The sequence below is a fragment of the Chelmon rostratus genome, chromosome 19, assembly GCF_017976325.1.
Source record: "Chelmon rostratus isolate fCheRos1 chromosome 19, fCheRos1.pri, whole genome shotgun sequence".
In the NCBI taxonomy this organism is placed as follows: domain Eukaryota; kingdom Metazoa; phylum Chordata; class Actinopteri; order Chaetodontiformes; family Chaetodontidae; genus Chelmon; species Chelmon rostratus.
In genome coordinates, this window is record NC_055676.1 from 20,607,010 (window position 1) to 20,632,106 (window position 25,097).

Sequence of the window (25,097 nt, forward strand, 5' to 3'; positions counted from 1 at the left end):
GAAGAAGAAGAAGAAGAAGAAGAAGAAGAAGAAGAAGAAGAAGAAGCAGCGTGGGATGAATCTGGGAACACGGAGCTTTAGTGGAGGCACGTGAAGGTAACATGACGTAAAATTCGTGCGACGCACGTGTGAGCGCAGTGAGGTGGAGAGATGGCTGCTGAACGGCTACAGTTTCATGAAATGGGCTTAGACGACCGTCTTTTAAAGGTAACAAACCGTTTGACGTTGTCGGTGAATCTCAGATAAAGAGTTGGTGAAACCGTTGAAGAAGCAGCTGAAGAGTTAAAGCCGCGGAGAAATGAAGGAAACTCGGCAGAAATACAGGAGGAGCTCCCGCAGCTGCGCTAGGTGCTCACAAACTGTTAGCTACAGATGTAATGAGAAGAAACGCGTTACGTTTGTGTTGAAACATTCCCACAGAAACCAGGCTGACAGTTTCAGTTTAATGGAGTAAATCTAGCTTTAACTTTATCAAACTGATGCAGATAGCTTCCTCATCCTCCTCTTCATTTAAGTGTCTCTAAAGTGGCTTCAGAGTCACTCGGGGCTGCCAGGGTCCCCACAAAATATCTTTACTATCTTTTACTGTAGATTTTTCAAGACGTTTAACCAACTTCAAAACATTCATATAGCCTGTTGTTAAACTTTTCATAGCAGGAAAAATGAGCCATAAACACTGAAAAGCTGATAAATGTATATATGATTATAAAAGATGCTGGATTGTTGTGACAGGTCTGAATCTGAGGACCTTTGTTGCGTGTCCTCCTGTCTGTATCTGCTGTCAAGTCTCCACTAAAAAGGAAAAATGCCACGACACTAATCATGTTGTTGTTATCGTCACCATTTAGGCGGTTGCAGATCTGGGTTGGTCCCAGCCCACTCTGATCCAGGAGAAGGCCATCCCTCTGGCTCTGGAGGGGAAAGACCTTCTGGCTCGAGCTCGGACTGGATCTGGAAAGACCGCTGCTTATGCAATACCTGTCATACAGCGCATCCTGGCCTCCAAACAGGTGAGGAAAAGAGGAGAAATTACACTTAGTGGTCCACCAATTTGCACATGTGTTTGCTCCAGTAAACCATCCTGTCTAATTAATACCTGCACATGGTGATATTTTTCTCATATTTTTGTTATTATTTTCTCTTGCTTTTTGTTGCCATGCAGTAAAAAAACATCACATGTTGTTGCATGTTTGGGAATGATTTCATAAAGCGAACACACTCGCAGCATCCTTTTTGTCCTCCTGACCACTTCCTTTCTGTTTGGTGCTCTTCAGAGTGTTCGTGAACAGGACGTGAGAGCTCTGATCCTGGTCCCGACCAAAGAGCTGGGTCAGCAGGTCCAGACCATGATCAGACAGTTGACAGCGTACTGCTCGAGGGACGTCCGGGTGGCCGACATCTCCAGAAAAGCCGACCTGTCAGCGCAGAGGTCTGTCCAGAGACTTTCATTACACTGTTTATATACATGTTTCACTCACTGAAGATGTATTTTGTTGAGTGATATTGATGCTGTTTGTACAAATACAACATATTTACATCTCCAGAGGATAATTGTACACTTCATAAAAACTGTACCTCCATATAAACAGAATGTATGTGCAAACAGATATGATAATTAACTGTATGTTTGATGTGTTTGAACAGGCCGATCTTAATGGAGAAGCCTGACGTGGTCGTGGGGACGCCGTCCCGCGTACTCGCCCACCTCAACGCCCAGAACCTGGTCCTGCATTCGTCCCTCGAGACGCTGGTGGTAGACGAGGCCGACCTGCTCTTCTCTTTCGGCTTCGAGGCCGACCTGAAGAACTTGTTGTGGTGAGAAAACAAGCAGACTGATTTTTACTCGTTTCTTTGAGTAAGATTCACTTACCTCAGGCAACTGCACTAACTTTAAAACAGAGTTAGTTTAGTTATTTGCCAGAAAGATTGTTGTGAAGTCTAGTGAAGAGTATAACTGAGATTGAGCTCCACTAATAGTTTTCAAAGACTTGATGCTGACAGAAGAACTGCTGAGTTAATCTTTAAAGTTGTAGTTGTGCCTTTTGGCCACCAGGAGACAGTATATCTTAAAAATATTCACAACTTTGACTCCTAACTCGGAATCACATCATAATGCTGATATGGCTAACTTGTTAAACAATGCCTATTTACACATCCAGCACACACAGAAAAGCATTATCCAATCAGGGTCGTGTCTCTGACCACCTGATGAGTTTATGTCCAGAATCTGAGCAGGAAGTGTACAGTGAATCTATATCAGAGGTTTAAAATCACAACAATGAACTGAAAGAGTCTGAAAGTCTCTGCAGAGCTGCAGAGTTTGGTGACATTTAAGTTGATTCAGTGTTGATGTAAAATATTGCTTAATTCAGCTTTAAAGGATAAGAAATGCAACAGTCTGTGTGTTTGTTATTATCAGCAAATCCTCAGTACTCACTGACTTCCTGTCTGTGGCTCTCAGCTCCAGACTGAAGATGTTAATCTCCAGAAACACCTCACAGATATAGTTCTGCTTCTTAAAAGGTTCAGTTGTTTCGGGAGCTGCTCACTGTAGTTCTTATCAAACCGACAGGAGCAAAACAGAGGGTTTGTTGGGGACTATTTTCAGTGGCGGATGAATCCACATTTGGTGCTGTAGTAAGTGTTTGTGGCAGCAGGATTGTGTGTGTGTGTGTGTGTGTTTTTGTGTGTGTGTGTGACTGAGTCAGAATGAACAACAGTGTGTGTTTATGGTGATGACGGAACATGTTAGTCACAGCAACAGTGAGACTCACTGATGTGTTTTTAATGGAGCTCTATGGCTCAGAGGGAGATTTATCAGGCTGTAATAAACACAGAACCCGTCAGATGCATTCAGTGCTGCTTTGGATTTTTTTACGATAAGAAAAATATGAAATGCTGCCGGACTGACGCTTTTAAATGTCTTCAGTCCATCTGACATAAACCTGGATTCTGGTGGGAAAACATCATTTCCTCTTAGCTTTCATCTGAAGTTTAATCTAAACATCATCAATATTTCTTTCCTGTTAACGTTAACCTGTTTTATGTAAAACCTTTTTTTTTTTTTTTTTTTAACAGCCATTTACCGAAGATCTACCAGTCGTTCCTGATGTCGGCTACTCTCACTGAGGACGTTCAGGCCTTAAAGGAGCTGCTGCTACACAACCCTGTAATGTCATCTTCACGTTTATAGTCGTAGAAAAGTCGTCCGTGTGTTGTTGGGTCTGGTTTGGTCTTCATACCTGCATCTGTGTCCTCTCAGGTGATCCTGAAGCTTCAGGGCTCTCAGCTGCCGGACAGCAGCCAGCTGCAGCAGTACAGCATCAAGTGTGAGGAGGAGGACAAGTTCCTGCTCATCTACACGCTGCTGAGGCTGCAGCTGGTTCAGGGCAAGACGCTGCTGTTTGTGGGCGCGGTGGACAGATGCTACAGACTCAAACTGTTTCTGGAGCAGTTTGGGATTCCTGCCTGTGTGCTGAACTCTGAGCTGCCCGTCCAGTCCAGGTGAGCAAGGACGGCAGACCATTGATGCAACCTTTAAAAACCTAAAAACTGTTTCCATGAGAAAAGCCCCTTTGCACACCTTCGCCTTCATTTCGTATGTGTGAAGCTATGAATGTGGAAGTACGCACTTACTTCACTTAACACACATGTTAACATGTTAAAAGCTTGATTTTCACCTGAGCGTGAATTTTAAACAGGTTTTTTTTGGGCTCCATTTGTCTCGTGGTCACAGTAAGTCCAGCGTGTTAATTCCCTCTTCTCCTGCGCATATTGATGTGTCTCGCCGCTCTGCTGCAGGTGTCACATCATCAGCCAGTTTAACCAGGGATTTTACGACTACATCATCGCCACGGATGAGCAGAGTTTGGCTGACCCCAGTGCAGCTGCACAGACGCCTGTAGGCAAAGGGAAGAAGAGCGCAGAGAAGCGAGGAAAGTGAGTCACGTGAGATGCTTCAAGAATCGCAGGCCTTGCCTTAATGCTTGTTGTTGTTTTGTGCAGTTTAAAAGCAGTTTATTAAGCTTTTTCAGGATTTGAGGCACCTGAGAGGTTGCATGATTAATGTGCCAGAAATCATGCATTCCCCAGGAACTGTTTTAATAAGAGATCAGAGCTGTTTGCAAGGTGCCCTCCTCTCCTGATTACATGAACATTCAAGGCCGCATCCTCCAGGTTGCAAGCAGAGGTTGATCCTCTGAAAAGCTGCTGCATGTTGTGGGGAATAGAAGGATGATTTACCCTTTTATTATTCAAACAGAAAGCAAACAGGGGGCTGGTTGTTTCATGCATTAAACTTGAATTTGACGACCAAGGAACAGTGAAGGCTGCAGGAGATGCAAGTTCAGTTTTCCACCTTTTGATGAGATATTTTCTGGGAGCATTTGACTGGTCTTGGCTCATCAGCCACTGGTCTACGTTACTGTTCTGCCGCCACTTAGAAACCATACTGTGAAGTGTTGACGTGTGATCAAGCAGTCTGAAATGTTCCTCCGGTCCCTCTGTGGGGACACATTGACAGTCCTGTGTAAATTATGTTTTTAAAGGACTAAGGACAAAGAGTACGGCGTCTCCAGAGGTGTCGACTTCCAAAACGTTGCCAATGTCATCAACTTTGATTTTCCCACAACCATCGAATCGTACATTCATCGAGTGGGAAGGTAAGACGTGACTGATTCACTCACTTTCCTTCAGGATCAGTTGTTCTTGAATGCCCCTCAGCTCAGTTTGATTATTCTGGAGCACGATAAGAAGCTGTTTGTCTCGGATGAGACTCAAATGATGAGGTCTGTTTGTTATTGTATAGAACGGCGAGAGCAGACAACCCCGGCACCGCCCTGTCCTTCATCTCCCACACTGAGCTCGGCTTGCTGTCAGAGGTGGAGGAAGCCCTCGCCGGAGGTAACAGCGCCTTCTTCTAATGGAGTCTTAGGTCGCATGACTAAAATCACTTCCAGTCACATTGAAGACTCTTAATTATGTTTTTGCTAACAGGAAGATGTTTGCATTCTACAACTACTGCTGTTAACATGGAGCTCTACTGCAGAAGCTTCAGGAGGGCCCTGTTTGCAGTTAATAGTGACATTATCATGTTTATTTTATATTTATTTGTTTTTAGATCATGGTGACTCTGTTCTGAAGCCTTACAAGTTTAAGATGGAGGAGATAGAAGGCTTCAGGTACAGGTGCAGGGTGAGTATCCTCATCAAGAGTCAAAACGAGGCCAAGCAGGACGAGCCCCCTGTCGTCTCTGTCCCGTTTCTCTTTACTGATGTTCGGACACACTGAAGCTGTGAAGGTCTGGATCATGAATCTGTGTCGTGTTGCCGTGCAGGACGCCATGCGCTCAGTGACAAAGCAGGCAGTGAGGGAGGCCCGACTGAAGGAGATCAAGCAGGAGCTGCTCAATTCAGAAAAGCTGAAGGTTAGTGACGGTAACTAGTGACCGTGGGGGGTGGGGGGGGTTGTGTGTGTGGACATTCTGTGATTGGATGGTTGTGTTGTCACGCAGACATATTTTGAGGATAACCCCAGAGATCTGCAGCTGCTCAGACATGACAAAGACCTCCATCCTGCTGTGGTCAAACCCCACCTGAAGAACGTCCCCGAGTACCTTGGTAAGACGCACGCACACACACACACACACACACACACACACACACACCATGGTTAGAGACGTCCATCACTGGTAACTCATCATTTTCATGTCCTGCAGTTCCAGAGACACTGAGGAGTGCAGTGAACCTGTCAGGGAGGAGGAGGAGAAGGAAGAGGATGAAGGAACAATCAAATCCAGGAGGAGTCGTCAAGACCAGTTTCAAGGTGAGACTCAGGAGAAAATGTGGAACAGTCTGTTAAACTGACTGAGCTCAGTGAAAGCACCTTCGAGCTCTCTGATGGGCAGCGTCGACTTAAAACAAGGTACTACAGTTACAGTTTGAGCGTACTGAAATATGTTTTTCTACACTTTCAGATATCACAGATGTATTTTTATGTTTTGATGATCATATCTAAATACAGCTGTAACGATAAATGTATTAATAAAGTCGATTTTGACCCTAACCCCAGTTTTTGTGTTTTTGGGAAGTAAAATGAAATATTTTCTTGTTTGTTGTAGTTCATAATCCACAGATATTTATATTATTATCATATGAGACATTTTAAGGTATCACTATTGGCTCAAGGAACTATTTTCTGACTTCTTGTAGATCAAACAATTGAGATTTCAGTAATCAATTGTGGAAATAATCCTAAATTTCTGCCTTATATGTGTTGATACATTTTAAACAGAATAGAAGCAGCGTATTATAACAGAAAGAGTGCAGGAAATGTTCAGGTATGACTGAAGGGACAGATGTTGACTGCAGTAATCGATTTGTTTTACAGAAGAACATCCAGGGGAAGAACCCACTCAAGAGTTTCCGGTACACCGGAGGGAAGAGCAGAAAAGGCAAAGCAGGTCAGTCGTAGCTGCAGTGCACATGTCAGTGCTGGAGGTTTTAACTGCAGACGGACGGTTTGGTCTCCGGTGTCGGCCCAGGAGAGACAAATATTAACTGTATGGACTCTGGATTAAATGGGCTCTTGAAGCTATACAGACCAAGGACACGATGGACCGTGACAGCTGACTTATGACAACTTGGAAACAAGAAGAAAATATGAACAACATTAGTTTGGATTTGGTCAAATCCAAATGTAAACTGAGATGAGCACAGTATCCATATTATCTCATTTCTAATGTGTCTGTTCTGGAAACAATGAAAATCTTTCTTAAAATAAAATAATATCTTCTCAAACATTGAGTATTTATTTGTTTTAAAGGGCTGGCATGCTGACGTTCAGCAGGTGTACTAAGCAGGTTTAACAGGTGACCCAGGTGTAGTGTAGCAGCTGTACAGTTTTCTTCCCGTTCTGCTTATTATCTGTGGTTTCTTTTCTATTTGTACTAAATATTAGACCTTTCAAGTGATGTTGCAGACCTAATTTGAACTGCAGAATAATACACAGACTAAGCTTATTTAGAAAATAACTTCATTTTAATCAAATGCATTCAGCAGTACATTAAATCCGTTTAACTGAGGCCTGAAATCACACTGTAAGGCCTTTAAAGAAACAAAGATATACACACAGTACATTTCTAATGGAGAAGTAATCATATCTTTGTGTTGTGGCTTATTGTGCACTGTTTTACTGAACATAGAGCCAATTAAATGTGTGCTGTGTGGTCTCTGCTCAGCAGAAGTTTCTTATTCCAGATCAATCCTCTGTGAAGAATTTTCCAAAAAAAATCATATTTATCCTGTCTCAAAATGTTTACCCAACAAGTGGAAACCTTGTGAGAACTACAACAACCTAAGTACTGTGTATTTTTAAAGCTGTGATGTTGTGTGGTTAGTAAGGTCTTTGTTTAACATAGATGTGGGGCCACTGAAAGTACAAATCAATCAATAGTGTATTCAAACGGATAGTCCTGTGTGGGCACGGAGTCAAAGATGACGCTATCGAATGGGTTCTCGGTGGACCAGCTGTCTACAGGAAACCAGGAGTCGTACCAGGAGGTGGTTCTCTCTGTCTCGGGTCTTGTCGTGGGAGCTCTTGTCGTTGTGGTCGTGGTAGTTGTTGTGGTAGCAGGCGTGGTACTGAGACCGGCTCGTAATCTCTGCTGCCGTAACCTGCGCAAACGCATGATCCGGAGCCGCCGGAGTCGCTCCGCCCTCTGAATGCTGGCGTGACTTTCTGTGGTGCTGACGATCTCCACGGCGCTGGCTGCCGTCGTCCTCGCCACGTTCGGTCTGGTGACGAGTCGGATGGGCCTCTTGCCGTTGAGCGCCATGATTTGTTTGATGCGGTCCCAGTTGGACTTGGCTAAGGTGAAGCTGCATGGAGTAGCTCCGGAGTCGTAGCCCACCATGCATAGTCTGGTCTGAGGGGTGTAGCCGTCAGCTTTGGCGGTCACCCTGTACTCTCCAGGATTCAACAGCCGCCAGTAATCACCACCTGCAGCTAAAACATTTTGGGGGGAGATCATTGGTCAGGATTTGGAATTCTTTAAAAATGCAAAAACTGTAAACAGTCATCATGCAGAGTATCTCTGCTGTAGTACCCGACATACCAGTTTTCACATCGTGCCGTATCCCCTCCACAGATATGGTGGCATTAGGCAGCGGATTTCCCTCCACATCTCTCACTGCACCCTTTATCCCTCGATGTACCTGCACAGGGAACAACATGTCAAACCTGAAATCCCACCTGAAGATCCACCCATCAGTTTCAATGGGAGACAATGGCTATAAACAAGGCTTTAAAGCCGCTATGAGTAGAAATTTATGTAATTATTGCTTCTTTCAAATTACTCTGATGGTGTTTTTGTTTGTAGCAATGCAGGGTTCAGACTCCATGATACTCCCGTCTGTGCAGATGATCGCTGTGTCAGATTAGATGATTATTGAGTCATAAATTCTTGTCACGACTCAGCCGAGAGACATGACAAGCCAACCACAACGCTTTCCATGCGAAGAAGAGAGCGGCAAACCTTCTACGACCACCTCAAGTCTGGAGGGGGTGAGTTGCGCTGATGTCTGAGCTCTACTTATAAATTATCGGTCCAGTTCTTACTTGTTCAATGAAGGACAACAGAGCCTCGCGGTTGTTTTCCCACTCAAGAGGCAGCTCACTTTCATGGGGAAACTTGTCACAACCCAAGAAGATGGACAGCTCAAAGCAGTTGGTGTGCAGGTAGCTGAAGTCATTCATACCTGTGGGAGAGATGGCGGGAAGCTTCAGAGGAGGATTTCATGAAGGATTAGTTCACACCTCCAATTCCTGCTGTGCAGACGGGTTTTATTTTATTTATTTATTTCACCACTGAGACTTCTACCAACACCCTAATACAATGGAGGTAAATGGAAATTCAGACATCAGTGTATCAATACTTGACGTTTGAAAACTCAACAGCAACATGACGTTAAATGCTGTGAAGCTGCCATCTATAGTTTGATGTTTACTTGATGAGGAACATGAACGCAACAGATGCTCAGTAACAAGTTCTTGCATTGGAGGGGGTCATTTTGTCGTCTTCTTCTAATCTTGCCTCCAACGTTCTGGCCTCCTTTAACTATTTCTTTGATAGCCACAGTGTCAACACTTACTGCCCACCACTGGCTTCCAGCTGGCTCTGTTGGTGATGCCCTGTCCCGTAGTGATATCATCGCCGTGACAGGAGCCCCGGTACGTCTCCGTCATGGTCAGGTGACTGTGGGCGTATGACATCGCCAACCATCGAAACATGGCGTCGTCCGGCGTCTCCCTCAGCGCTCCCTCGTTCTGCCGTTGAATGCGAGCCCACGTCTCCTCGTTCATCTCGGCATTATTTCTCCAACGCCGGCTGTCGGTTAACTTTAACAACATGAAGGGATCATAGGATTAATAAATGGGTGTAAAACTGCTGAGGTGATCTACAGGTTGATCTGGTTCGTCTTTGTGAAATAACCTTACAGAAATGGGTGGACGCTGCATGTCAAAAGGGTACGTGACCAGTTTCTCTCCTCCTTGCAAATTCGCTCCCAGCACGAAGGGGTTGCGCTCCATCCAGGAAATGATGGCTTTTGTTTCAGTGGCGAGCTGTAAGAGCAGGAAGCAAAGGAACGTTTGAATGTCAGAACACTGAGTAGGATCAAAGCGGTAAATGGGCTCATGGTGGCATGAATCACACTCACAGAGCCATTGAGGGAGTTTTCTGGGAGGGGGATGTGATGATTGGGCACTATCCGAGGGACCCAGCCTCTGTCCTCGGCTCCCCACAAGATGCTGTTGAGGTCTGGGAAATTCTGGAAGATGTCATAACCTTCTTCAGTCCAGTGGCCCAGCGCCCAGTTCCCCATCTCTGAACCCTGGACGTCAAGAAGAGAACCACGTTAGGTCTCCAGAAAGGCTAGCCAGCCATTTAACTATGCCGTGTGAGTCTGCTGTGAAGATAGATCAACATTCATTTCACAAGAGCCAACAGCTGGATTTATGGAAAATCTCTTAGAAATAACAACCACTAACATTAAAGGAGTCCTCCAGTGGTTTAGTACGAGGGACTTGGTCAAGCTGCTGTACCATCTCTGCCTGGTAAACACCCACATCTTTCAAACTCCCAAATAATGTAATCATGTAACGCAGGCTTTCTGTTTAAACTTCGAAAAGTTGAAGCTGAGATAACCCTGATGGCATCGCTATGACATCATCAGGCTTGTTTTCTCAGATTTGACAAATCTCCTCCACAGCCAAAGGTTTCACAAGCTGAGCAGCAAACCCTGTGACGAGTAAGCCGTCCACCTGTCCAGGTTTGAAGTTGGGGTTAAATTGGTGGAGCGCTCCTTGAACAACAACACGACACTGAGTCTCATTTCCTCAAAGTATGTACGCTTTGTTAATTTAGAAATACTGAGGTCAAAAATGGTTTAGACGAGTTGTGTAGTTTATGCGCCGTCGTACCATCTCGTACGCCAGCTCGTAAGCGTCAGGGTTGAGTGAGGGCACCAGGTGTATTCTCACTCCGTCCACCAGGCGGTGCACTCTGGGGTTTTCATCGTTATACTCCTTGCACAGAAACTGCATCAGCAGGAGAAGGAGCTCTCGACCCAGCGCCTCGTTACCGTGGAGACCAGCTGTGTACCGAAATTCAGGTTCACCTAGTGAGCGAGAGACAAACGTAACAGCACACAGATTTATTATCATATTTAGACCAACTAAACACATATTTCTTAAGTGGTCTCTCATTGACTCACTCACTGGATTCTGTCCGTCTTGCGTACCTGTCTCATGTTCTCCGGGGTTGTCAGAGATTTCCATGGCGTACATCTTCAGACCCTGAGAGCTTTTTCCGATGTTGTAGATCCTGGTGATGTTGGGGCACTCTTCGTTTATCACCTTCATCATCTGAAAGACAGAGACCAGAAGAAACGAGCTTGTGGTATCATTCTTTGCAGTACTATCAGCTGCTCGGCTCTTTCAGCAACAGACCTGTCTCATCTCCTTGTAGTTGTGGTGTCTGAAGTCCAGGTCATCTGTCGGGTCGACTTCATTCTCACTCTGGTAGCTGCCTGAAAGAAGCCGCAATTTATTTTTAAGCTTAACAGCAAATATAGTAGAAAAATATGAAGAAAGAAGTGCTGCAAGTCAAGACAATAAAATATGAAAATATATTAGTATATCACTAAAAAACAGGCTTATATGCAAAGAGAAACAGTTGACAGTATGCAGTATAAGAATATTTGAAATGTGCCAGATAGTAATCCTAAAACTGCTGTGCGTTAATGTAAAGCACTGAAGTCAGATTTTCTGTGGCGCAGTCGTGTAATACACACTTTAAAACTGAGATTATGAAGTTCGTGTTGTGAAATCGCCTCTCGTGCATCACCACTGTTGGATGAAACAGTTCTAACTTCAAGTTTGGCAAAAGTTATGTTTTCTCTCCGGGCGGGCGGTGACGTATTCCTCAGAGAGAAGCTCTGTGACTCATGAGGTCATGAAACGCTGAAAACTGCTTTAAACCAGGATTCCTGGTCGCTGTCAAGTTTACATGCTGCAGATGTGACGTTTAGATACGCTCGGTGGTGCTGCGATGTTGTTGCCGTGTTTACTGACTGGGAAGCTGACAGGCCAGGATCTCGGCTCTAAGACACAAGCTGCCGTTCCAGCTCTGCGGCAGGATGCGGATGTAGCGCGCCACCACGGGTGTAGAGAACTGATTCATCACCGGCGTGTCCTTGTCCACATTCCCATAGAACAACTGCAGAGAGACGGTCACACACGAGAGAAAAGACGTCATCATTCAGCGTCTTTCTGCATCAACAGGCCGTTATGCGTTGTTTAACTTCCACTCGCCCATTCAGCGTAGCCATCGTGCAGCGTTGTCCAGTCACGGCTGTCGTTACTGAAGGCCACAAAGTAGGAGGACATGAAATCCTCACTGGGAAGAAAATGAGATCAATCAGTGCATATTTGTTCGGACCTGTATGGAAGCTCATTGCTGCCAGAATAAAACAAATAGAAAATATGTTATACAAATTATGAGACACTAAATCAAAATTGTGACTGTCATTAGTAATTTTGTGTAAAACCCAAAGAGGATTATCAACCGACTCTGCAGCTCCTCTCAGCTCATTGTCTTGGTTCACTCGCACTGCTTTCATCAACCTTGTTTCAGCTTATTTCAGTGAAAAATTGAAAGCTAAATCCACCAAACAGCAAACGGACACAGTTAGCATCTAGCCAGTGAACATAGTGCAGCATTTAGCAGCAAAAGTGCTGGATATTTCCTGAAGGAGCTGGTGGAGGCCAAAAACAGAGCAAACAGGGCTGGACTTACATTTATCCGGTGACACAAACATGACTGAGATTGAATAAATGTTGCTCTGTTTCTGCTGGATGTGTAATTAAACCACTGTTTGGTAGCACTTTAGCCATATCAGTATTTAAAAATGATTAAATGTGTGCAGTATTGCATTGACAGCTCACTGTGCTGCCACCAAGTGGCCAAAAAATGCAACGTCGGTTGTGGAAATTCTGAAATTTACTGAATCAAAAGCATGAATCTAATATCTCATCTCCGTGAAGGTGACACATAGAAAGTACAAAAACAACAAATCACAGCAACATCAACGTGTGCATGAAGTGACGTTTCAGCAGGACTCACTGTTGCTCCGAGTTTCTTCCCTGAGTGATGACCCCAGTGAACTCCACCTCTCGCCGGGCATCCACCTCAAACCAGTGGTTACGCTCCTCCGGCTCTGCGCACCATCCGCCGCCGTACAGATCGTCGTCATTATCAGAGCCCTGCAGGCGACCACGGCTTTACTTCACAGACTAGCTTTGCATCCCGACTTGAAAACAGATGATTGATTTGAGCACAGAGTCCACGTACATCCCGGTTACCCTGATTGGTAACACGAGCTGTAGGCCTACCTGCATGTTGAGGCGTCCCCTCTGAGCCGTGAAGCCGTGGTGAGACTGAGAGGAAGACAGCAGCTGGTCGTCCTCCACCCGGTGAGACTCCAAACCCAGTGGAGGACACTCTGAGAGGAAAAGCAAACAACAGACACACACGAACAGGATCTGCTTGACAAATGATCAGAAAGACACTAATTCAGAACACTCACTGGCTTCATTCGTGGGAGCAGCAGTGCAGCTGCTGACAAGTCTGTCGAAAACATTACAACATGTCCTCAAAGACGGTTTACACTGTAGTGATTTAAACAAGGCTTAGTGGATTAACAAATGATCAGTGGCAGGAGGATTCACATCCACCACCCAGAAAATACTCTGCTACCAGTCAAATTCCAGATCAGCAGTGAAGTAATTTAAAGTCAAAGTACTGCTGTAGCAGTAAAATGTTCCTGTCAGTGTTTCTCTATCATATCTGATGTTTGTGGATTAATATTCCTGCTGCATTAATGTTGCATTTTACTGCTGTAGATGTTTCAGGTTGAGCTCATTTGAACTACTTTATATACTGTTGGCTGGTTTCATCTACAGCGATGCATCATATTCTATAAGATCATCATATGTTTGTAGCGTGGCTGTCCTATGAGAACCTCGTATCTCAGAAAAACAGCCTGTTTTCAGCTTTGTGACGATGCCTTTTCCAGTTGATCCAAGAGGCTTTTTAAACAGTTTATTTAGCTGAAGAAGGAGGAGAAGTTTCTCAAGACATGAAGGAAAACTTCATCCTTCAGTTTATCACAAACATTCAACAACAACACATCTGGAGATACGAGCTTTTCACTGGATAGAGGAAATTGTCATCTGAAAGGTAAATAGTAATGTAGTGGAGTAAAAAGCACAGTATTTACCTCTGAGATGAAGTAGAAATATTAAATCACATCAAATGGAAATACTCAAAGTGCCTTGAATTTGTACTTAAATGCAGTACTTGAGTAAATGTACTTAGTTACATTCCACCACAAAATGAAAAGCAAAGCCTTTATTAATTAAGACTCTCCGTCTTAATGTCAGAATTTAAAAAGTTGAGAAAAAGAGTCTAAAAGTCATCCTCTTACTTTTCGGTTCAGCGGGCACTGAAATCTGCCTGAGCCTCTCCTCTTCCTCCTCCTCCCACTGCTTCCTCAGCCGCTCAGCTTCACAGCGTAATGAGAAAACAATATGTGTCAAAACATGTTCTCACACGGACGTCGCTCTGCAGCCAGCCACCACCACGCAAAACATTTCCATATGTGCTTGTATAGCGCACCTTGGTTTCCACTCATTCATTCCTCGTGTGGTCCCAATGTGGGTCAGCTTGGTGTGTTTGAGGCAGCATGTTAAGGTTGGATTTCAGAGACCTTTACAACTATTCATTTGACTTTACTGAAAACACTAAAGCCAAAATGTTGCGTAAGATTTTAATAGTTGTCAAACTGATCTTTTCCTTTCTTCCTGATATCATCAGAACATCAGGCAGCTGCTCTCTGAGCTTTAGAAAACTGTCCACCACAACTGAGCAGCTGTTACAAGTCAAATCATTGTTAATAACAAACATGATAAACCTGAGTTTTGCTCTGCTTTGTCATCTGTGTTAACATTTGCTAATATCCATTTCATCTGTGCAAATATCTTATGCAATGTTCCATATTTCTTACTGATATATATCTTTCTACCATTAAATAGTACAAAAACACTATTTATTATCCGTATCTTAATCATCCAATTCAAACTTTACCCTTGAAAAACCTGAGCCATCCTTTGTCAAGGCGTTATTTTTATACTCTCTGTATATAATGTATAGATATATATAGTTGACTTTATTTTGAATCCTATTTTATTGTGTATTTGTTCTTTTTCTACGTCTCATTTTATTCTTGCTGACTGCAAGAACTTCATTTCCTGAAGTGGAATCAACAAAGTTTTATCTTAAACCACTGAGGAATTAAGGAGTTATTAAATATTTTTGAACAAACAGGAGGAAATAGAGCATTTGTTGGGGACTATTTTCAGCGGCGGATGAATCCACATTTGGTGCTGTACGCAGCGTTTGTGGCATTTGTTGCTTGCACTTAGGGAGTCTGGTCCTGACCTGCTCTGTATGGAAAGAGTCCTGAGACGGCTTCTGCTGTGATCTGCTGTTATATAAATACGTTTTCATAGATTTCCAGAAAAACAAAATAAAGACCTTTTTCTGCCTTTTCTTTTCGAGCTCTCTCCTCCTCTTCTTCTTGTTTCTTCGCAGCCACTGTGAAGACAGACAGAAAGCGACTCATCTCATGGTCACGAGCAAGAAGTGCAGCTCGTGTGATGAAGCGCGTGATGTCATTGGTTGGAAGTTACAGTGTGGAGGGACGTACGGTCGGCGTAATCGTATTCTTCGTACCAGGGGCCGACATACGGGACGGTGGTGGTCTCCTCTGAAACAAAGAGATGATCACAGCTTAGACGTTTCTTCAGAAATAAATTTAAAGAAGCTTAAATAAAGAAAGTGGACAGCGACAGTTGGTACTCAGTAATGGCTACAATTCAACCACTTTGATACCTTTATCGTTGAATAACCTTTCAAATTTAGCTTTTATTAATCCTGTGGTGTCATTTCACTCTAAAACTAGGACAAACTAACACATAATGATGTCCATCACTTTGATCTCCTGTCAAACATCAAGTTTAAAGTCTTCATTGAATTTAGAGTTCTGCTCAGAGCTGAGAGAGAAAAGCTCAAACACTAAATCAAATCTTAAACAGTTATTATAAACTATAATATCCATCACTCCAACTCTTTAAAGCATTCTTGCAGTTCTGACTTTTACCTCTCAACTCGCCACATATTAAACATTTAACACCTGATCACGAACATGACCTTATGCTGTATTACGCAGCCTGGTACGGTATATGTACCTGGTATATACATGATGACCTCAGTAGTTGTGACGTCTTTCTTGTCAGGGAGTCCACCAGGCATCTCACCTGAGAGAGCACAACACATTCTCCATTTTCATCACACTTCAGGGAAAAATCTGTGCCATCAACCAGGAACAGAAACTCAGCAGCAGCCTTTAAACCAGCACAGAAGAAAAACTCAATAAAATGGACTAGAAACATGAAAAATACTCCTCTGAGAGCATTTAGATAATAAATGTGTTTCATGGAGAATAGCAGTATCGTGTTCTTCTCCCTTCACTCGTAACCCGCAGGAAGCCCGAAGCTTTGTCATGAAAGGCTTCATAAAACGTGTGGCTCTGAATGAATAGATGTTGATGAAACCTACGTCTGGCGTCCCAGTAGTCGACCTCGAGCTCGCTGCCAGTTTTTGGCGGCGATGTCGGCTTCTTGGAGACGTCAACTGCACGAGAGAGACGAGGGCGCAGCATTAGCTTCATCACTACCATGACAACATGATGCATAAATCAACACTTGAGTCATTCAAACTGACTATTTCACAGCTTAGAAGTAGTGCAGGAAGTCCTCAGATTTTTTGCTTGCGTAAAAATAGCAGCACCACACTGCAGAAATACTCAAGTATTAGCATCAAAATACTTAAAGAACCAAAAGTGGAAGTACTCATTATGCTTAACGAGCACTAAAAGCAGTTCAGTGAGCAGTGAAGGTCTCACCCAGGTCCGGCTCGACGGGCTCTCCAGGCCCCCCTGGGGTCACTGGTCGAAACACTGTGAAGATCAAATGAAAGAGTTAAGAGGACTCCCACCGTGCCGTCGGACCAAACGTGGACAGAGAACGTTAGGTTATCCTCATCCACAACTCGTCTACAGTGTTCATGTGAAGTGATCATCGGTATGACGAAGATGAATGTGTACATACGTGTGTCCCAGCCCAGTTCAATCAGCAGTTTCTCCTCTTCCTCCTCCAGCGAAGGACGCCTGCTCTCTGGCTGCGCTGTGGTCGTCGCCTTTGGTTTCTTGGTGGCTTTGGGTGCCTTTGGCTTCTTGGTGGGTTTTGGTGCTTTGGGCTTTTTGGTGGGCTTCGGGGGTTTTGGCTTTTTGGTGGGTTTTGGGGCTTTCTGCTTCTTTGCTTTTGCTTCTTTCTCTGCTGCTTTCTTTGCTCTGGCTTCAGACAGATGAGTTGAGGAAAACATTCAGTTCAACCAGTCAAAGTGTGTGTGTGTGTGTGTGTGTGTGTACATGTATGTCACATGAAGCAGCTGTTTAGCTTCTTTAAGCATTTTATTGTCGGGCTATATGAACTTTAATTGCCAAATGTTTCTTTTGTTTTTCTTTATAGTCTGTCTTTTTAGCACGCACATATTTACAGCAAACGTCATTATGCTCCTATAAAATGAGTTAAAGTGAGTCTCAGACAGACACTGACATAAACCCAGCAGGACCTGGTTCTGAAAGAGAACTCAGCGGTTCATTGGTTTGTTTTGGTCTGAGACCAAGAAAGAAAGCAGTCAGAGAGGAGACCATTGCCAAAGACTAATAATCTCCCCAGAAAGCTGTTCCTTTGACACCTGGTGCTAAACAGTCTGCATGACGGAGGAGTTATATAACAGGAGACAACGTCTGGTCTGATGGTAGAGTTAGAGGACATGTCACAAGGTGACACGGACGTCAGTGCGTTGTTTTCCTCACGAGGAAATAACGGCTAAAATCTGATCAGTTTCATTAAATCAACTCTGCGGCTGAGCGAAGAAGAGTGAGACCGATCTCATGTCTGTGTATTAGGTACAACGCTGGAGTCAGGATGTAGTTAGCCTAGCTTAGCATTAAGACTGGAAAGAGAGGGAAACAGCTAGCCTGACTCTGTCTAAAGTTCAAAACTAAACATACAGATGTCGGAATTAGCAAGTTATATCTTTTTTGTTTGATTGGTGCATGATCAGAAACATGACACATGTTCTGTGCAACAAACCTGCCAACTGTCAGGAAGCTGCTCACAGTCACTATGCCCGGCGGTCGTTGGCCAGCACATAACTCCCCAAAGCAACCACTAAACTAAACAAACAGCGTGTTAATAAGTGAACTTTAGAGGTTGATGAACTAGCTGTTTCCTCCAGTTATAGTACTTACTGTACTGAACACACAAACATGATCAAGAAAGAGAAAAAGATCCGAGAAATCACTGTAGTTTGTTGAATGTGTCTGTTTTAATTAGGACTGATTGCTTAATTATCACACCATTTCAGACTTCAAAACCATGAGGTCAAGTCTTTTTAATGAAAATGTCAAACTAATCTCTTCACTCATCAAATTAATTTGTTCACAAACACTGAGAAACGACCCAGCATGCATTGTTTTTGGGTTAAATCTAATGAATTAATTTAATTTTCAAGGCCTATAGAGATATTCAGAGTTAAAAAGTGTGATAAAGATATTAAGGCCATTTGGTAAATTACATTTTTAAGTGTGTGCAAAGTTAATATCCTACATATCCAACAACCCCATCCATCCCCGTTTGGATGGGAGCGACCTCAGAACCTCTGAACTTAAATGTTTTGGCCTTCCGTCAGCTCAGGGTTGTTTTACACCCCCTCCTGTGTCTGATGAGAAACTGCTTAAAGACTTGAAAGAATGAAATAGGTGGTTTCATGTTGAACTCCACAGAATATTACAGAGCGGAGGAGCTCTTCAAAGGGCTTCAGGTTCAGTGTTTTTAATCCACCCGTCGTTATGCAATCATCTTCAGTCTCCAGCTCAGACTCAGAGGGCGGCTTGTTTTCGTCTGCTTGACGTGTTTCCTGATGCTCCACTGGTCCTTAAACACAACAGTCCCTCACAGCCAATCCATTACTCAGCCTTGGTACACCGGGGAGCCGCTTTTCATTACTGTCACTCACCTTTTCTGTGACTGCACACAGAAATATAACATTAAACAACACAAGGCTGGAGTGATGGGAGGTTTGTGAATTCCTTATATGCATCAGATCCAGAGCAGACCGCAAAGGCTATTCCTGGTTTGTCCTCTCCCACACTTTGGTTTTATCGCACATGGTTTTCTTTGCCAATTGGCTTGTAATGATAACATTCAACCATGGGCCCCAAAAGCCTCAGGTTCACTGCATGTCTAATGGTTCTTGGTAATTTACTGTGAATAATTGCTTATTTGTCAGGAAAGCACTCTGTCCTGTAGTCGACCCTGTGATAAAAAATAAATCTAATTTAAGACTGCTCATTCAGTTTATATTGTGGCGCATGTTCCAGATTCAGGATTCAAAAGTTTTATTTGTGGCATCAACTTGAGGCTATGCAAAACAGGCTTGTGTCCAACAAAGAATAATTATTACAGTTAGAGTTAAAATAGGAATTAGCCACAGCAGTGATTTGAGCTAAATGCTAACGCCAGCATGCTAGTATGCTAACAAACTGATGCTAAGCAGGTATAACATTTACCATCGTCACTATCTTAGTTTAGCTTGTTAGCAATAGCATGTTAGCATTTGCTAATTAGCACTAAACACAAGGTGCAGCTGATGGGAAAGTTCTGCAGGTATTTCTCATTAACAAAAGTACAAAAGAGACATTCATGTTTTGACCTGATGATGGCGCTCAACCTGTGGGAAACATGAATGTGTGAACCACATTTAATCACAGTCCAGCCAGCTGTTGTTGGGATATTTCAGTCTGAAGCGACTGACCGACAAGTAGTTTTTTATGCGCCATGTGGGCTGTGCAATTTTTCCTGCATATAAAAATGTGACATTTAAATTCCTGCATAAATCTGTGTTTGATCAAATCCTAGTCTGACTCACGGGAAGTAGACTTTTGGTATAAGCCTGCCATTGGCTGACTACTTCAGTCAGCATTCTCCTCCATTCTGTGTTACTGGTCAGTTTAGCCACTTTAGTTCCCGGGCTCACCACCCCACATGCAAAATGTTCAAAAAGGGAACTCCTGACGCTGTTTTACGAGGGCGCCGCCGCTGCATCCTGGACCGAGATGATTGTGATTGTTTCTGTGCATACAGTCTGCTGTGAGCACTGTGCTTGATGGGATCTTTACATTTAGATTTGGGGAGTAGAAGTCCAACAACAATTGTAGGAATTTGTGCAGAAAGTTATGGCAAAATGTGAGCATAAAACAGGGCTGATAGAGATGTTGCACGCTCGGCAAAGCCTTCCCTGCATAAACAAAGCTTGAAAGAAATGAAAAATTGTTTTCAGGTTTCAGGTTTTGTTAATTATGGCCTTTTATGTAACCTAAATCAGTCACACATGAAAAGCTCTGGCTGCTCGGCTTGTGGTTTTGCTTCATGCAGCGGAAAGTTAACATTCAGAACATCAGTGGCGTTGAATCAGTGCTACTGAAAGTGGGTCGTCTCGTAAATCCTGTCCGCTCACTTATGGAAAATCGTAGTGGAAATATTTCTGCTGTTGCTCAGACTCAGTATTTTTCACAGATGTGTCTGTCTTGTGGACATAATTGAGGCACAGACTCGAGTCTCACAGTCGACGGCTCATTTTCTGATCTTTGTGCTCTACAAAACTAGCTACTGAAAGTTTTGTAGTGTATCCAACCTGTACTCCTGGCAGAGAAAGTAAGTCATGTTCTTTAAGCAGCGATGTTGTCCGGCCGCCAACTGAATCACTGCAAGGTTTTGCACCGTCATCTCTGAATCACTGAGATATTTTCATCGAAGACAAAATCCCCAAATTCTTCTGCTGTGCTGCTTTTGAAATGCAATCCATGTGGTGAACACACAAGGCTTTAACAGAGCTTTTTGAGAGTTTATTGGGTGAAGCAAACCTCTGGATAAGTTCAGAGAAGTAGATAACAGAGTTCAGACCAAATGCTTTCCTGCCTCGGAGATTGATTGCAGCCTTTCCTGTCTGTGTATCCTCAGTGTCTTGGCTGCGAGCTGTGACTGAAAGCTGGAGCAGTGAGCCAGAAAGGTCCAGAAAACCTTAATCTGACTTTAACATGTGTGCCCATAGAGGCTTAACGTCAATCCCTGATAGCATCATCGGACCAGCAAACAGCAGACAAACCACGCCGTGTTTGTAGAAGCTCCCACTTACCTGCCTCAATTTCCTCAGGTGATTTCTTCTTCTTTGGTTTTGACTTCTCCTCCTCCACCGCTTCAGCAGGCTCATCTGACATTCCGACATCCACTTCCTCCCCCTGTCTCCTGTGCTCGGCCAGCGCTCGGGCTCTGGACAGTTTGCTGTCCTTCACGTCCTCTCGAGCGCAGACCAAAGCGCAGCACAGGGTCAAACCCACCCAGACGAGCAGCACCTCAGCCCTCATTTCTCCAGTGGAAGCGCAGCACTGACGAGGATGAGGCAGATGTCCTCCAGGAAAAGTCCTGAATCTCAAACTAGCTGTAAAAATATCCAAGAACCAACATCTGACCTGCAGATGCACAGATTCAGCTGCCTCAGACTTTAAGCTCCTTAAGAAGTCTCAGAAGACATGAAAGGGATGTGTTCTGGAGAGAACAAAGGGATGAGCTTGTGGAGGTCTGAAGAGCTTCCTCCTCTCTGATGGCGAGTCAGCATGGAGTAGCAGCGGCGGCAGAGCAGCACACCTCCCTGCCTCGTCCTGCTCCCTCCTCCTCCTCCTCTTCCTCTCCCACATTTTCCTCAGTCACATCTCTCCCTCATGGCCCTTCACCCCCTTTTCCCCTCACCCATCTCTGAGCAGAGGGGAGGAGCGTCCGCCACATGTGACATTCCAGTGAGGGAGGAAAGAAAGGAGGAGAGACAGAGCATTCAAGAAAGACATTTTAATCTGGTTTGAGGTTGTCCATACAATGACTAGACGAGAGTGACGCACCCAGAGTGCCGTTGATGTGGGTTCGACCTTGGTGAGGAAATGAAATGATAGAAAGCATAACTGGAAAGACACTTAAACATGCTGAGGCTCCACATTTCTTCTGAACTGAAGAATATATGACTGCTTGCCTCCTGCTAGACGCTCCGGACATATGAGGCCTGAATATGAGGCCGAGAACAATGTTGCACATGTTGTTTCCTTGATTCGTTGTACAAACTTTTGGTTCTTTGAAGCAGCTTCTGAAAGAAGAAATACTCACACTCCTGCCAAATGAAAAGTTGAATTCAAAAGCGGTTTCTCAACGCAGCCTCTCTTGGTCTGGTGTGACCAGCAGCTCCCGATGACCAAAGTTTTCTGATCTGATAAAGTTGTTGCGGCAAATGTGTTAGCAAACAGTTCCTCACAGAGCAACGCTTGCTTTTCACACCCTGTTTGCTTTACTTTGATAAACGGGAGTCCATTCACTCTCTTTTTGCTCTGTTTTTGGTCTCCACCATCTTCTAAAGGAAAATATCTGGCTCTTTCGCAGCTAACTGCTCCACTATGTTCACCGGCTAGTTTCTAGCTGTTTGCTGCTGGGCAGGTCATGTGCAGAGGGTTTTGCAAAGAGCTGAAAGAACTGTAGATTAAAACTCTGAGGAGGTAATTCTCTACAAGCGACCCCTTTCATATCACACATAGCTACTGAATCCATTGTTCGCATGTAAATGTTTATTAGTGCAGCTTTAAAGACGGCAGGCTCACCTTCAGATTTGTCCAGATTCTACTCGGAAATGTCAAACATGTCAGGTGATTGTTGATGGCTCAGACTGTTCCGATGGTCGGTCTGGAGGCAAAAGATTTAATCTTGAGTCCGTCTGCAAGACAACATGTCCTGACTGACCAGAGCAGACTCTCTAAAACCTTGTTTTGCTAGCCTCGGCCTGTAAAACATGCAAGAAAACTTTAAATGATCTGATGTTACAACAATGCCAATTTAACTGTCTTGACTAATATTATGAAGCCGTACCTTGATGAAGGAATCGTGTTGCATAACACTTTCTCGATTGTGGTCTCGGTCACTGGTGGGTCACGCAGCATTGCCTCAGTCAGAACAACTGTTACCAGATGTGAGGATTAAAGTATTTAACAAACTGAGGCATGTTGTAAAGTCAGCAGAGGGACATTCTTTTCTGCTTGGTCATCATGCCTTCAATAGACATTAATTAGACAAGAAGGCAATCAAAGATATTAAAAGTGCTGGTACTATGCACGCAGTACAGAGTACAAGAGAAGGTAATCCAAAAATGGGCAAAGATGTGAAGTGTGGGTGGAGCTGAGAAAGGCCAGATGGACCTAATTGATGAAACATAGCGGCCAGCTTTCACACCCTTAGTTATGCAATATTTAAACCTTAAGATTATTTAAAAGAGTGAGTTATATAAAGATTTGCCTTTGTACAGTGTCATGAACGGGGAATTTAACTACAGAGACCTAAGCCTTTTTTTTGTACAAGGCTGTAAACATGTTTGGACTTACTCACATTTGGAGCTGGCCCCAAGTGGCCAATTGTGGAACTGCAGTATTGGGCACTTCCCCCTTGGCGTCATTTTTTAGTCCAGGAAGTTGATGCTTGGTGTTGAAGAACAAAAACAAAGATCACCATGTTAGCAGCTCGGTGCTGGAATGTAGCCAAGTATATTTACTCAAGTACTGTAGTTAAGTACAAATTTTAAGTACTTGTACTGTAAAATAGTCCTATACAAAATAGTTCAAAATGAGCTCCACCTCAACCAGCTACAACAGTAAAATCCTGCTTTTACATGAATGCATGAGTAATCTAATGATACCATATATATTATCCTAATTTAAGTAACTTACATACTTACGTACTTTTACTTAAGTAACATTTTAATGCAGGACTTTCACTTGCATTAGAGTATCTTACAGTGTGATGTTAAATCTTTAACTTCAGTGAACGATCTGAATACTTCCTCCTCCACTGGTAGCGGCTCTGTGAAGCTGTGCTTAGGAACAATTTGAACTAAATGCTAACACTAGCATGCACACAGCAACACTGCAAACATGCTATTGTTTTTGAGGAATAATGTTAACCACCTTACCATCAACCGAAGTATTGAACAAATTAAAAATTTAATATCTGTCCTCCAAACATGAGCCTGTTTGTCATTATGAGCATGTTAGCATGTAGCGCAGAGCTCCTCTGTGCAGCCTCACAGTGCTCCTTGCATGGTTGCAGATTCTCAGTTTTGCTCGAAAGTCAAGAAGTGTCCACGAGGACAACAGCTGTGTCCTCTGGGATGAAACCTGCTCAGACAGCCGAGGTTTGAGACACTGAGCCCTGTAGTTCTGTTGCTTGTCAATAACAAGTTTTTATCACACAGACTTATGGATCATCTCATTCGTTTCCATTAGATGCTGACTCATTTCTCACTTCTCTCATAATGAGTGTAACAATAGCCTCCTCTCGCTGCCATATTGTCCACAAGCCTTCTTGTTTTCTTTGGCCTCCATCTGTTTCCAATACTTCATTGATGGAGGTGGTTTCAGATCTGTTGCGCTCTAACAGGCCTGCCAGGGAAAAAAAACAGCTGGTGATAACGTGATGTTTCAACTTTCATCATCAAGATTTAGTCAGTGAGAAAAGAAATCTCCATTTTTAGCAGCTGGAAAAAGGTTGATGCTATATATATTCATGTCGTGGAGTTTATGGTTCTTTGTTTTTCCCATAGGCTTATATAATTCTGCATTAAAAGTAAATACTTCTCTGATTTGTCTCATTCGCAGTCATAGATGGACATTTTAGAGAGTTCAGAGCCCCCTGACATCTGAGGATAAGAGTATGTGCTAAATTATATACAGATGTGCTCAGGACTGTGTGTGTGTGTGTGTGTGTGTGAGAGAGAGAGAGAGAGAGAGAGACTTTGAGAGAAAAGATTTGTTCTTTTATGTGTCTTTAAAATACTTTTCGTAAACAATGACAATGCCAAAAAAAAGTGTTGGATTGAGTTTAGCACTATGAGGATGTCCACTTTAGACCAGTTGTTCATGTCTGTCACACACACACACACACCTCTATAACCCAAACTAAATCCATTAGCAGAGGGTTTATTGAGTTTGGTTTTACAATGCCTCTGTTGCTTTGTGTAATTATTCAGTTTTTTTAGCGATGCTAGCAGTTAGCTGCAGCTATGTCAATGCTGGTCTGCCCACATCTTTGTTCCAGACTGAAATATTAGGTAGGCTACATATATTCATGGTCTCCAGAGGATGGACCCCATTGAGTTTGTGGTGATCCTCCGATCTTCCCTCTAGCGCCACCAGCAGGTCAAAGTTTTTGGCATTTACCTGATAGCACAAAATGTTGTATAGAAAATTGTGGCTCCCAAAAGGCTGAGC

The 25,097-nt window shown here is 43.6% G+C and overlaps 2 protein-coding genes across 3 annotated transcripts; one reads left to right on the forward strand and one right to left on the reverse strand.

Annotated features, from left to right (window-relative positions):
• The first annotated feature begins 123 nt into the window (after positions 1-123).
• ddx56 (DEAD (Asp-Glu-Ala-Asp) box helicase 56) lies at positions 124-6,786 on the forward strand. Of its 2 annotated transcripts, none has more exons than XM_041960506.1 (14): positions 124-207; positions 849-1,010; positions 1,275-1,429; positions 1,645-1,815; positions 3,079-3,169; positions 3,263-3,504; positions 3,802-3,939; positions 4,548-4,661; positions 4,808-4,902; positions 5,120-5,193; positions 5,336-5,425; positions 5,513-5,618; positions 5,717-5,823; positions 6,388-6,786. In XM_041960506.1, the coding sequence occupies exons 1-14, from the start codon at positions 151-153 to the stop codon at positions 6,469-6,471; spliced, it is 1,686 nt and encodes a 561-aa protein (XP_041816440.1). In that variant the 5' UTR covers positions 124-150; the 3' UTR covers positions 6,472-6,786. The 2 variants fall into 2 exon arrangements, with proteins under 2 accessions (XP_041816440.1, XP_041816441.1); XM_041960507.1 differs by lacking the exon at positions 124-207 and adding an exon at positions 276-348.
• A 244-nt stretch (positions 6,787-7,030) lies between these two features.
• aebp1a (AE binding protein 1a) lies at positions 7,031-21,411 on the reverse strand. Its single transcript, XM_041959759.1, has 21 exons — positions 20,942-21,411; positions 16,789-17,034; positions 16,584-16,637; positions 16,238-16,312; positions 15,868-15,936; positions 15,327-15,386; positions 15,155-15,214; positions 14,046-14,123; positions 12,952-13,061; positions 12,683-12,822; positions 11,872-11,956; positions 11,632-11,776; positions 11,008-11,087; positions 10,800-10,923; positions 10,480-10,676; positions 9,717-9,890; positions 9,496-9,621; positions 9,150-9,396; positions 8,617-8,756; positions 8,114-8,213; positions 7,031-8,004 (listed from the first exon to the last, which is right to left on the reverse strand). Exons 1-21 carry the CDS (start codon positions 21,168-21,170, stop codon positions 7,442-7,444), a joined length of 3,102 nt encoding a protein of 1,033 aa, XP_041815693.1. The 5' UTR covers positions 21,171-21,411; the 3' UTR covers positions 7,031-7,441.
• Between the last annotated feature and the right edge of the window lie 3,686 nt (positions 21,412-25,097).